Source organism: Platalea leucorodia (assembly GCF_965183815.1).
Source record: "Platalea leucorodia genome assembly, chromosome: 3".
Classification (NCBI taxonomy): Eukaryota; Metazoa; Chordata; class Aves; order Pelecaniformes; family Threskiornithidae; genus Platalea; species Platalea leucorodia.
In genome coordinates this window covers 106,109,216-106,123,295 of record NC_138825.1, presented here as the reverse complement: position 1 = coordinate 106,123,295, position 14,080 = coordinate 106,109,216, and the positions used below count along the sequence as shown (strand labels likewise).

At 38.9% G+C, this 14,080-nt stretch overlaps 1 protein-coding gene across 1 annotated transcript in view; it reads left to right on the top strand.

The window, feature by feature from the left end:
* SH3YL1 (SH3 and SYLF domain containing 1) overlaps window positions 1–14,080 on the top strand; it is a gene marked incomplete at its 3' end in the record, with an annotated part of 50,531 nt that overhangs the window by 10,283 nt on the left and 26,168 nt on the right. The window contains exons 2-9 of the mRNA XM_082305905.1: window positions 2,299–2,409; window positions 3,433–3,546; window positions 4,046–4,110; window positions 7,309–7,421; window positions 10,038–10,166; window positions 12,140–12,302; window positions 12,976–13,048; window positions 13,762–13,818. Of these exons, the coding sequence (XP_082162031.1) occupies window positions 2,299–2,409; window positions 3,433–3,546; window positions 4,046–4,110; window positions 7,309–7,421; window positions 10,038–10,166; window positions 12,140–12,302; window positions 12,976–13,048; window positions 13,762–13,818 (825 nt within the window). The remainder of the gene's footprint in view (window positions 1–2,298; window positions 2,410–3,432; window positions 3,547–4,045; window positions 4,111–7,308; window positions 7,422–10,037; window positions 10,167–12,139; window positions 12,303–12,975; window positions 13,049–13,761; window positions 13,819–14,080) is intronic.

Below are 14,080 nucleotides of genomic sequence, written 5' to 3'. Positions count from 1 at the left end.
TTCATGTTTTGTTTGGGCTATGCTGGCCTCTCTTCTTGCTGTGTCTGTGTAGCCAGGCTGGAGCCTGGTGAACCAAGGAAGAAATGCAAGTTCAAAACTCTAGCAAGCTAGCTCACAATTTTAGTGCTATAACAGTCAGAGAAAATTGCACATGCCAATAGCTTTTTATGCGAGTCCTGAGCTCTTAGAGTTTAAAGCTTCACCTTCCCCTATCCCTTCACACATGGGGACTTGCCCATCATCTTAACTTTCTGGAAACAGAAGGGATGATTAGGAGACAGAATTTGTATGTCTTCTCTCTGTTACCACAACGCAGTTGAGTCGGTTGCGTTCTATGCATCCATTTCCTTCTGTTCCCAGAGGCTGATATTTCTGCACAACCTCGTGATGCCTGCTGTCACTTCAAACTCTCCAATGTTACACATGCTGCATTTTCACCAAAGCCAAGTGTTGCTACAAGCTTTCACTGGGGGAGCTAGTTCAAAGTCTCAGCTGTCAAAACCTCTCTTCTCCTGGGAGTCTTCCTTCGTGCTTGGAGAACATACTAGAGGAATACACTTCACTTTGAAAAATATTGACTATTCTAGTCAACGGAGCCTGGACAGAAACTTGGCTGGCTTGCTGCTAGGTGTTTCACGTAGTCTGAGCTGAATTGCTCTCCAAGCTTCACTGACTTAATCTCAAAATGTATTTAGCCCTCACCTGCGTTTGGGTGGGAATGTTGCTTGGAGTGAAGAACTGAATGAATGTTCACGGATCACCAGTTAAAAATCTAGGCCACTTTTGACTGAAAGTTTTTTCTCTATGCACAGTCTTTTCTATGCTTTTGTGAATTTAAGAACAGTGGAAGTTTATGCAAATACTGTTGCTAGTTCTTTTCAGAGTCAAAATGTGAGGCTAGATGCATCTTTAGTCTGACAACATATTCATGTATTACTGGGACAATTTGTTGCTGATAAATGTGGAAATGGTGGATGTTGATATGTTCAGACAGGAAAACAAGAATAATTAAAGTGATAGCTTTGAGGGGTTTTAGTAGATGTAAGAATCAAGTCTAGCTCATATCTTTTTATCTGCCCTAAGGCCTCTTTTTTGCAAATCTACAGGAAAAATTATACTATTCATACATAAAATGGTATTTATACTGTTGCAGAATATTAATATTTTATAATACTTGATTCTGTTCAGTAGTTGATTAATGACAGTAGATCTGGTAGATCTAAACGGAATCAACAATCTTCTGCAGAATTTATGATCTCATGGATTTGGGGAGTAAATTTCAAGATTTTTTGTGTTTGCTACTGTAGTCTATGGCTTTTTAAAGCAAACATAATCTATCCCTAATCCCTACTTTTTCCACTGTTGAAATCTACAGAGGTGCTTATGTTGGATCACATTGGAGAGAAAATACTGATAAGCACTTCAACAGGAAGTAGGTTTCTAAAGGGAAGTTCTTGGTCTGAAGCAGGATTTTGTTTACTTTCAGAAAATGCTGCAAGTTTAGTTCTCTAAGAACTCAGTTTAGTTTCTCTAAGGAAATACCATTCATTAATGTACAGAGAAAGCAGAGATGTTGCGCTTTTAGTGCTGTACGTTCATTCGTCAACAGTTGTGGGTTTGAAGGACAGCAGAGTTGGTGGTGGTACAGAGAAGAGCAATTAGAGTGATCAGAGCGATGGAGCAACTACCTTGAGGAGAGACTAAGAAGCTTGAGACTCCTGAAGAAGTGGAGAAGGCTGGGGGGCTGTGGCCATTTATAAAAGCATGAAGGTAGTAGATAAGTTGGATGAAGTAGTTGTTCACCAGAATTCATGAGACTTGAACTAGCAGGCATTCACTGTAACTAGTAGATTAATTTAAAATAGATCGAGTATTTCTTTAAGTAGCAGGTGGTGAGCTGCTGCTGCTTTAGAGAATCAGCAGGTCTGAAAAGGTATTGGACAAATTCATATGGAACAAGCCCATGAATAAATAGTGACAGGAACAACTAAGGATGTATCTCCAACATCCTTGCCCTTATCAGTGTGGATTCTGGGGAATTACAAGGGGAACAGATTGCAGAAAAGAACCGGGCTTGTGTGCTCTTCCTAAGTGGCATTGTCTGTTACTACCATCAGAGACAAAATGTGGGTCTGATGCAGAAGATCATTTCTTATATTTGCTATTTCTTGGTTTGTTTGTTTTACTCTTCATTTGTAAAGAATCACTTTTCCCATACAAATTACATTTGTTTATTTCTATATGAGCTATCCTGAACTGACCATAGACATAATTTCTTATTTCTTTCATGTTTTACAGTGAATAACCCTATACCTTCCAACTTGAAGTCAGAAGCTAAAAAGGCAGCTAAAATATTACGAGAATTCACAGAAATAACTTCCAGAAATGGACCCGATAAAATCATACCTCGTGAGTAAAGAAAATATTTTGATTCAGCTAAAAACACCAGTGCTCCACTGGTTTGAAATCCTGCTCTTTTTTCCAGTTCTCTCTGTTTTCACTGACCATAACTTAGGGAGGAATGAAGATCTAGGGTACCGTAACTTCTGTGAAAATATTTTGGAAGTAAAGGGGTTCGGTTTGCTGTATTCTAGGCAGACATTACTTACTGGGAGAGATCTTTTGCGTGTTTACAACCACAGGCTATCTGCACAGGAAGGCTTTTCTCTGGGATGGATGGACTTTCTCATGCTCACCCTGTGAATGTCTGTTCTTAAGGGAGAACTTGGAATTGGAATAGTAGCTCTAGTTCTTGAATATCTGTGTTTATCAGAATTAGCTAAGTGAAAATAAGTTGAAGGAAAGAGATCAGGGTACATGTCTCCCTTGATACTGTTTAAGCACTCTTATTTGCTGCTGTCCTCTTTATTTTTGCAGTTGTTATTCTGTGTTTCTCTTAGTGTCTTCCTTCATATGGTGTTGCTGGTTGTGGCTTTGAATTTATAACTAGTGTGTTCCAGAAGGCCTGTAATAAGACTTGCAGGATGATGACATTTTATTTGCCACAAACACTGTCTAATGATATAAGCTGATTGCACTGCTGTGTGTTGCTGTGATTTAAATTCAGACTCCTCCAAAAATCTGTAGAGACATGGATGTCAACTATTTACTGCCTCTTTATCTTGCGAAGAGTACTCACACACAATGTTCGTGGCAATAAGCAAACTAATTCTGTATGAGCTAACCAGGGTAGGTGAAGCAGTTGTGGCAGTGTAGAGATCAGAGCAGGCTAATGTAACCTGTGACTAGCTTTGTGGTTGACTATGCAGTGGAGGTATCATTATCAGTTCAGCTTTATCGCAGTTCTCTTTAAGCTTTTGCTTCAATTATTTGACTGTTAGGTGTTCAAAATTGTTACATGTAGAGTTTTATTTTCCCCTTCTCTTTAAATGACTCTTACAAGATCTTGCATAAATCATTTTGCTGTTTCAGCCCATGTAATAGCTAAAGCCAAAGGCCTTGCAGTTTTGTCTGTTATCAAAGCTGGATTTTTGGTGACTGCTCGAGGTGGAAGTGGAATTGTATTAGCTCGTCTTCCTAATGGAAGTAAGTGGATATTTTCCTTTTGTGCTTCATGGGAGAATTAAAAAGAAAAAAAAAATTTTTCTTCATTATTTCTTTTCGTAGCATAAAACACGAGATGTGTGAGGAGTCAAGCCAGCAGGTGACAATGTTTGGTTTGAAAGCTGTCTTTAAATTTTTGTGCCAATATTGGACCAGATTTAAATAATGCTTTCAGTATCTTTGTAGAAAAGTCTGAAATATAAAAGCCTATAGTTTCACATTAATTAGAATAATGAATTATGTCCAGTCATGGACAACTGTATGGTAAATAATTTGTAAAAAAGACTTGTTTAAATGAAGGTTTGTATTTCTTACATTCCTACCAGTGGGATAAACCATATAGTTATGTGATTTCATTCTAGTGGTTGTGAACATAGTTTTAAATAGAGAACTTGTTAGCGTTTTTGAACACTAATAATAAAATCAGTATTTCTTGTAACGTGTTAAAACTTCTGTAAATTTGTCTTGTTTTGCATGACAGCCTGGTCTGCTCCTTCTGCAATAGGAATTGCTGGCCTTGGTGGTGGATTTGAAATTGGAATTGAGGTATAATTTCACATTTGAAATAACTTGTTGGTAACTTTTTTTGCAAGAAATTAAAAGTTATTGACAAAGATCTAAATGTTGGTGAGATAGCAGGATCTATTTTTCTCTGTAAAAAAGCTATTATAAATGAATTTATACAAGACAAACAAAATATGGGGTTTTGATCAGTCTAATTGCTTGGAGAGACTTAAAGGAAAAGAAGTGGCATAACATCTGTTTCCTCAATTTCTCACTTCTAGGAGACTGAATTTTTTCCTTACGGAAAACTTCCAGTCACTGTTCACATATAAGCCAATTGGAGTTAATTAAAACTATCTTATACTTAATACTGTATTAAATGCTTTGTTAAGGAGCACAAGGACTCTCAGCTGGCATGAAAGGAATTGAAGGTGGAGTAAAATGGAGCCTAGCTAATGCTACTGTACTTCACACGTTCCCCACTCAAACTTGTAATTACTGACTTCAGCCTTCAGTTTGGGAGCACCAAAACTGACAGTGCCTCCTCTGAAGGAGTGCTACAGAAAATGAGCCGGTTTCCAGCCAGCAGAAATGGTTGAGTAAGGGACTCTCAATATGTTCAGAGAAATCCTGTTGATCTGAGCCCTGACAGCTCTCTGCTTCTGCTTCTCATCTCTTCTTCCTCACAGCTCCTTCACCCTTGTTTGTTTACATCTTTCCTCCCCTTTCCCACCCTAGCCTCCAGTCTTGTCCTTCTCTTTTCTTTCTGTTTAGCTTCTGTTCTACCAATTCCCAAAGAAAATCAAAGTAACAGTATGCTGCCAACAAGATCTCTTGCTATGGGCATTCTGCTCTTCAGACGAATACATGCATAGCTGATCTGGGTGGTACGCGGCAACCTCCAATGTGTCTCCTACAACTAGCCAGTTATCCCTGCCCTGACAGCCAGTCAGCTGGCACTCACGTAATGAGCAACGGATCAATATTTTATTGTATCTTCATTGTTCACTGTGTGATCTCAGGCATTATTACTGTGCACTTTTTAAAGGATGGTGTGAATACAAAATTATTAATTTTTGTAAAGGTTTTTCTTTGGTTTTCATGGCTACAGGATCTGAACGCATTACAAAACATTGAGTTTGAGCCCCGGGGTTTGGGTTTTGGGGAATTTCTTTGCTTTTATGACAATGAAACAGACTCTTCAGATGCTTTGATTAATCTATGAAACTTCTCCTTTAATCATCTCCATCTGATATTTTAGATAATGGAACTGTTTACTATTGATACTTAAATAATTTCAATACAGAAGCTATTTCCGAGAGGGTGTTTTTTCTGAGCAATATCGTGCCCTTCATTTGAAATTTAATCAGCTTATAAAATACTGTTTCCTTACTGGCATTATTGTAACACAATCTTATTTACTTCTTCTAGAGAAGAGATGCTATTTGGAAATACCTAAGTGGCTTAGGAGCCCAGAGTCCAATTTCAGCCTTCTTTTAGTCATATATAAACTTAAACCTTGTAGAAATTTGTTGAATTTTATTCCTGTAGGAGAGGTTATAGTTGACATAGTTGTAGTGGTACTTATGGGTGGTTTTAAACAACAAGAAGGAAATCACAGACTTCAGAAGTCAGTATTTGCATGTTTTTCCAAGTGAAACAACTTGGTACCTCAAATTAAAGACCAATTTTTAAATTCATCTAAATGCTTTCCTTGAAGGTTTTCTCACTGTGGATTCATTTAGTTTTAGCTGTGGATTCATCCTCTTAATGGGTAAGAGGAGGTAGCAGCATCCTGAATGACATTCTCTCTCCATCCCTGGATGATTCAGAAACTGAACTCATGTCAGCCATCTTTTGTTTGGAACGGGGTGGAGGTTACCAGGGGGCTAATAATAAAGGCCTCTCTTATGCTGTGTGTAATGCTGCTGGGCCAGCCTTGTTTTGCAAATAATCAGGTATTTCCTTTTGTATTCCCTGCTGTCACTGTTTGGAATTTGGGGTAAGTTGAAAGTTTTTTCTGAACCCAGCTTTCAGTCAAATCCATCCGATGAAAGATCAGGCACTGTAGTCCTTGGGCACATCTGTTTAAAAAATAATCCATCACAGTAAGCTACATAATTGTAATCTACTCTGTTGAACAGGCTGGTACTGCTGCAGTATTTTTTTGTTTTAATACATGTAGTGTGTTTACTGGGCTTTCAAGTAAGATAGAGTGATCTTTATAGGATCATACTTGTGTTTGAAAGACTTTTTCCTTCTTTAAAATGCTTCATACTTTGGGAAAAGAGTTGTAGGAGACTTCTATTGAAATTTGTTAAATTGAAAAGAGTTATAGTTTTACAGTACTGATGGTAATAGGCATCAGCTTAAATAGTAGTAGTTCTTTGATACGTGCATGTTGTTTCACTATCCAGGCAAATAAAGTCTTCTTAAAAATTTTTTTTTTTTTTTTTTTTTCATTTTGCATTTGAATCTTTCAAAAATACTTTGTCAGCTCTCCAGTTATTTGGATTAATAGTTTCTTGAAAAATTGGCTACATCTCATATATTCAAGTCTTAAAAAAATAAATATTAATTCATATATATACATACACACTTAGATATATATTAACCCCCTGATATCCGATGAAGAAAATGAAGTTTTGTCAATAATGGGAAAACCTGTATTCTTTCTGTTGTTTATTCTTTGGACAGACAAATAAGTAATTTTTGTTTACTAAGTTCTGTCTTACTGTTATTAATTCAATTATGGAAGGATCAAAATGATTTTCTTAATCTGATCTCTCTTCACATCTGAAAATGCTTTCATAATTGTTTGCAAAAGCCGGAGAAAATAAGAATTTGTTAATTAGGAAATTTTGAATTAAAATGGCATTTCTGTTACAGCTGTTGTCTATCACATACTGACCATATCCGCACTTGGAAAAAATCAGTCAAATTTGTTTAAAAATGTAAGTGAAAGGACTTTTAGTTTCCAAATATCTTGCAGAAAAAGTGTCAACTTTCTTTTGAAACAGTTTTCGTAACAATCCTTTGCAAGAAAGGAAGTAATTCTCTGAGAGAATGAGAGATTCTTGCTTGAATTAAAACCTTGATAAATCTGGAGCTAGTTTTCATTTGGGGAAGGGAGCATTTTCGATGCTCCCACCTGTTTTCCTGCAAAATGTAAGATTCTTCTCCAATGCCATTCTAACTTTCTTCTTAAAAAGTGTAGTGCTTTTATTTGATATTATATAGGTTTCAGACTTAGTGATAATATTGAATCACGAAAGAGCAGTAGAAGCTTTTGCCAAAGGAGGGAATCTTACACTTGGAGGAAATCTTACTGTGGCAATTGGACCTCTGGGGAGGTGAGTAAAATACTTTCCTAATATGGGGTAGGTTTAAATATGAGGTAGAATTAAATATGGAAGACAGCTTTTAAAGCTATATATAAACATTCACATGACTTTTTTTGATACATTACAAAACAACCTGTGCAACCTATATATTGACTGGACCATATTGTTCTTGTATTGTTATACCTTTTCAGTCACTTGTTGCTTTTTTTTTTTCTTTTTTTTCTTTCCTGATAAAGGCATTTATCAGTAGAAGGAAAGTGTTCTGAGGCTTATTCTCTTTTTGTAGGAGACTGCTTGGCTAGGCTCAATAAAGAGCACAGGTGCTACTGTTCCTGACTAAACTATTATTTTCATTGATCTATGGGCCTGTGCTTTCTGTCACTACAGATCTACCTGACAATAAATAAAAACCATACCAAATAATTACTTTTAAATCCTAAGTGGTTAAGTCAGCTTGCTTTTAAGGATGAGCCAATATAATCACAGATAAACTTAATTTGGAAGGGACCTTAGGAGATCTGTAGTCCAATCTCCTGCTCAAAGCATGACTTCAGATCAGGTTGCTCAGGCGTTTATTCCAGTTGGGTCTTGAAAACCTCCAAAGAATGGAGACAGCTCAGGCTCTCTGGGCAATCTGCTCTATTGCTCACCTGTCCTGATTGTGAAAAGTTTTGCCTTACATCCAATCAAAACATTCTTGTTTCAACTTATGTTCATAGCTTCTTGTCCTTCCACCATGCACTGCTATAAAGAGCCTGGCTTCATGTTCTTGATTGCCTCTTCATAGATATTTGAAGGCTGCTGTTAGGTCCCCCACTAAGCCTTCTCTTCTCCAGGCTAACCAAGCCCAGTTGCCTCAGATCCCTCTTGTCAGACATATGCCTCCTTATGCCTTTGTTTTTATGATGTTTTTACTCATGTTTTGTCACCTTTTATGAAAAAACAAAAGGTTAAGATGATACCTGTTCCACAGATGAGATAGATCTGTGGATCAGGGGAGGGCAGTGGATGTAATCTGCCTTGCAACACATTCAGTATGCTGTCCTGCAACATCCCTGTGTCCAAGCTGGGACATCGTGGCGTCAGTGTCAGAGTGGGGCAGTCTAGCAAACAGGTGAAAAAACAGATTATCAGGCTTGAAGAATAGTGCTAAATGATTCATGTTGTACTCAGAGGCCGGGTTCCTGTGGAATTTCTCAGAAGACTCTTCCAGGACCTCTCCTGCTTGATGTTTTTATCAGGGATCTGGAGGAGCAGATGTAAAATACGCTTTTCAAATTTGTGGATGACACCAAATCAGGGAGTACAGCCAATACACTTCAGAGTAGGGCTGCCATTCAGAGTGATGGACCTAGAGAGTGTAGAGGAAAGATCCAACAGGAAACCTTGTGAAATTAAACAAGGACAAATGCTACATCCTGCACGCTTGGTTGGATGAACCCTCTGCAGGTGTGTAGGCAGGGCCAGCCAGGCTGGACAGCTGCCCTATTGAGAACGTGCCAGGATCCTGCTAGACAGTAGGCTGAGTCAGCAGTGCCTCCTGACAGCAAAGGCAACGAACAGTATAGGGGGCTGCATCAACAGAGCTGTAACCAGTAGATAAGAGAAGTGATTGTTCCCCTTTACCTGGCACTTCATAGACTGTGCCTAGAATTATGTGTCCAGTTTTGGCCCTGCGGTACAAGAAAGATGTTTATGAACTTAAATGCATCCGGCAAAGGGCTGCCAAGGTGGCCAGGGACATGGAGCACATGAACTATGAGGCTGAGGGAGCTCAGCATATTTAACTGGGAAGGGAGAAGACCTTGAGGTCTTCTAAAAGGATGCATTCCCAACAGGGGATTACCAAGACGACAGACCCCCAACTCTTTACTGAGGTGCATGGCAAGACAGTGGGAGATGGTAGTAGTAAATTGAAACAAGGAAGATTCTGACTGGATATGAGAAAAAAATGTTCAATATTAGTATAATTGAGCATTGACACAGGTTGCTCAGACTATGTGTGGAATCTGTCTCCTTGGAAGTGTTCAAAAACTGGCTAGACAAAGCCCAGAGCAACCTGATCTCAATTTTGTGTTGTCCTCACTTCGAGCAGGAGGTTGGACTGGCTGACTACCTCAGGTATCTTCAAACCTAAAATATTCTGTGATCCTGTGTAGGACAAACATTGTAATCTTCCAGTTCTATTGAGGTCTGATAAGTCCTTACTTGAAATATTTTGTGCTGTTTTGGGCCCCATAAAATCAAGGAAGATTTGGATAGAGTTCCAAGTCACCACAAACATAATCAGATTGCTTTAAAACATGATCAAAACATGGGTTAATCATTTTCGGACTGCTGAATGCAAGACAAGATCTAACATGGAGCATTCAGATAAGGGAACATTGTTCTGTGCTTCAGAGGAAACCTCATTAAACAAATTAATTACTTTGTATTGGGTCCTGTCTGAAATAAGAACTGAAAATGGATTTCAGGTCTGACACAGCTCATATTCAACAGAGTTTGTATGAACAGAGAGAAGTGAAACTCTTGCTGGGTTTTGGTAGGATTAAAATAAAAAGACAATTGCTGTTCACATTGCAAAGCCGTATTGAAGAATATCAACCAAAACTTTTTTCCTTCTAGAAATTTAGAAGGGGATGTTGCCCTGAGAAGCTCTGCTGCTGTCTATACGTACTGCAAATCTCGAGGACTGTTTGCAGGTGTATCTCTGGAAGGAACCTGTTTAATTGAAAGGAAAGAAACAAATCGCAAGTAAGTTCTCTTCAAATCTAGATGATTCAGTGAAGGCATAGTGGCAAAATGAACTAGGACACATTCAATTTGGAAAAAGTTTGTTGCAAGAACATACTGTGCTGAGTTTAGAGTTTCTTGAGGGGCAAGGGTGTCTTCAATTTAGACATCATGCAGTGGGTATTGAGAAGATGCTGAATGTTTAGAGTTTATATATCTGTGGTGAGTTGACCTTGGCTAGCTGCCAGATGCTCACCAAGACACTCTATCACTCCGCCTCCTCAACAGGATGGGGGGAGAAAAAATACGAAAAGCTCATGGGTCAAGATAAGGGCAGGGAGATCGCTTACCAGTTACTGTCAGGGGCAAAACAGACTCGACTTGGGGAAATTAATTTAATTTATTGCCAGTTAATAAGAGAGTAGGATAATGAGAAATAAGAACAAATCTAGAAAACACCTTTCCCCCACCCTTCCCATCTTTCCACGCTCAACTTCACTCCCACCTTCTCTGCCTCCTCCACCTGAGTGGCACAGGGGGATGGGCAATGGGGACTGTGGTCAGTTCATAAAACTTTGTCTCTGCCACTCCTTCCTCCTCATGCTGTTCCCTTGCTTCAGTGTGGGGTCCTTCCCATGGGAGACAGTCCTCCATGAACTTCTCCAACATGAGTCCTTCCCACGGGCTGCAGTTCTTCACAAACTGCTCCAGCGTGGGTCCTTTCCACGGGGTGCAGTCCTTCAGGAACAGACTGCTCCAGCCTGGGTCCCCCACGGGGTCACAAGTCCTGCCAGAAAACCTGCTCCAGCATGGGCACCTCTCTCCATGGGCCCACAGGTCCTGCCAGGAGCCTGTTTGAGCATGGGCTTCCCATGGGGTCACAGCCTCCTTTGGGCGCATCTACCTGCTCTAGCATGGGGTCCTCCACAGGCTGCAGGTGGATATCTGCTCCACCGTTAACCTCCCTGGGCTGCAGGGGGACAGCCTGCCTCACCATGGTCTTCACCCACGGGCTGCAGGGAAATCTCTGCTCCAGCACCTGGAGCACCACGTCCTCCTCCTTCTTCACTCTTTGGTGAGACTTTGGTGTCTGCAAAGTTGTTTCACGTATTCTCACTCCTCTCTCCCTGTTGCTGTTGCGTAGCTTTTTTTTACCCTTTCTTAAATACGGGCTCAGCTTTGGCCAGCAGCGAGTCCGTCTTGGAGCCGGCTCAAACTGGTTCTGTCCATCATGGGACAGCTTCTGGCATCTTCTCACAGAAGCCACCCCTGCAGTGCCACCCCCTACCAAAACCTTGCCATGTAAACCCCATATAATATTGTAGAAGATAGTGAGATATTTACTGCATAATGAGAAATATTCTTTTAGGCCCCTTGAAACCAAAAAAATCTGGTTTAGAGCATCACTGAATTTGGAAAAATACCCAGCTTATGAAATGCTGCATTCTTTGTGCAGCCTATTAAGCTTAAAATCCAAGGAACCTCTGAGTGTCTTGCACTTGTGTGTTCTCTGTTTATGAAAACTTTGATTCTGCTAATATCAGCAACGACTAATACTTCTTTTAATGACAGCATGTTGGTAACTTTCAGCTATCTCCGTTCATAAAATTAAGGTTCCAGTGCTTCCACTAAGGAATTTTACTACATCATTAAGGAATCTATTACAATGTTTCGCAAAACTGGTGTGTGTTTCTTCAGTTTGCTGTGTGATTGGCTTTCAGATGGTCTAGCTGATGCATTCTGCATGACCAGGAACAAAATATTACTGGTTAAGAACATTTTCAAGTAAGGTGATAGGAAGGCATTCAAGTTTGCTGGAATTACTTATCATTCAAAATTTACAGCATTGAACTAGTTCTGTCATTTCTCAATAGATGAGCAGTAAGAGAAATGCGGGGCTGGGGAGAGGGGAGGAACAGTTGCACAAGATGGATTAATCTAGACATTGAAACGTAATGGTGATCAAATACCTGGCATCTTTTCTTTTGTATCAGGTTTTATGGGCAGGATATTCGGGCTAGTGCCATCTTGCTTGGTGATGTGCCTTTTCCTGCTCAAGCAGAAGATCTTTATGAAATTCTAGCATCCTTCACTGAAGTATATGAAAATGAAGAGCAAAAAAATAACCCAGGAAAATCTGTAAGGGAACAAATAAGGGTTTGTGCACCTCTTTTTCACGTAGGCTTTTTCTGTTCCTGAACTGTTTCTAGTCAGTTATAATGTTGATGTTCATGTGGCATTCTTAAGTTCTCTATTGGATGATTAAAGGCATAACACGTTGCAGATACTGCATGTGAGTCACACATTTGTTCAGGTATTGCCCTGGTAGGCTCTTCTGGACAAGAATGTTGCTGGTTTTGCTTTGCGTCCTCTGGAATAACAAAATATATCGTTGTTCTTATAATAGTGCATAATCAAATCGGAGGTGATGATTAGAAAAGTTTGTGCAACTATTCCTAATCAAGTTAATCTGTAAATAATGAGCATACCAGGTTTGATGTGGATACTCTTCATTTTTCTACTTTTTCTGTCTTCCATTCAAACAATCACATTTACAATAAAATACCATACTGAGAACTGTAGAAGATGTTTTCTTGTTGATGTTACTGATAGACAATCATTTACTTTCATCTTTGTTAAATCCATGTTGAATTACTTTACAGTCATGTGTATGTCACTAGTTCTTTACTGTGCTTCTTGAGTTCATACAATTTCAGTGGAGAGTGTATTTTTTTCAGTCTTGACAGACTTGACAGACCTCTAGGCTCTGAAGTTACAATCCACTTCCAGGTGTCATGCAATTTTTTCTTTTTAAATGTGTGCATTTTAGGTAAATGACCCACCTGCTAGACCATCATTGAGACCAGAGCCACCTAAACCTGCTGTTAGGCCAACACCACCAGGTTAGAAAACACTTTAGTAATGGTTAATTTATTCTCTATGTAAAATTAGAGCATTAAAGCTAATGAATGTTATGCAATTATTATAGTAGTAGCTGTCTCTGTAAAAATATTTTGTACTAACTCTTCCTTGGGCAAACACTGAAAGCATGTTGGGATAGTGCCATGAGTAATAAAGTATACAGGTTTTGTTTGTTTGTTTTATATTAACAAATCTTTTCTCTGACAGATTTGCTGTAGAATTAGTGTTTGTATAGTTACAGAAGCATGTGGTAGTTCAAAGGAAGCATTCATGTTTATTGGCCCATGGTACAATGAAACTTCTAGTAAAAAGAGCAGTCCTACTAGAAACTGCAAGTCCTACTTCTAGAAACTTCTGGTTTCTAGAAAACTAAAATTTCTGGTTTAGGTTGTCATTATCTTTTAATAGGTAGAGGTCTTACAGTAGAGCAGAGGAGGCAGTTTTGGCTCCATAGCAGTTTGTCTGCCAAAGTGCTCTCATTGAAAGTGAGGCTTTGCTGTGCAGCTCCTGTTGTTAACTTGGTTTATTTCTCTGGACAAAGATATAAGGCAGAGTCCTTATTTCTTTCTTCTGTGCTGCTCCTTGGATAACTGCAATCATTTTATAACTACTGAACATGTATAGAAAAGCAGTATATGAAATATAACTATATGTTAGTATATCATATAACTTGTTACTTAATTTTCTCTTTCAGCTAAAAAGAATACAAACAAACTTTATCCTGAACTTCCAAATGATTATGCCTCTGTGGGTAAGTACTAAGCTTACACATATTTTATTAAGGCAGTGTGGACTCCTAGAAGTCCTAAAAGTACAACGTATGGCCATACGTATTTTTTTTTTTATTGTCCATGTGTTAAAATGAGATTCAGGTCTTGTATGCTCTCCTGAAAATATTTCATAAATGTGAATCTTATTCCCTGGCTTTACATTTCAACAACAATGTTCTTTTTCTGAACAGCAAAAGTTCTTTTGCTTTATTCAGTGAGCTTGAAAAATGCACTGAAAGTAGT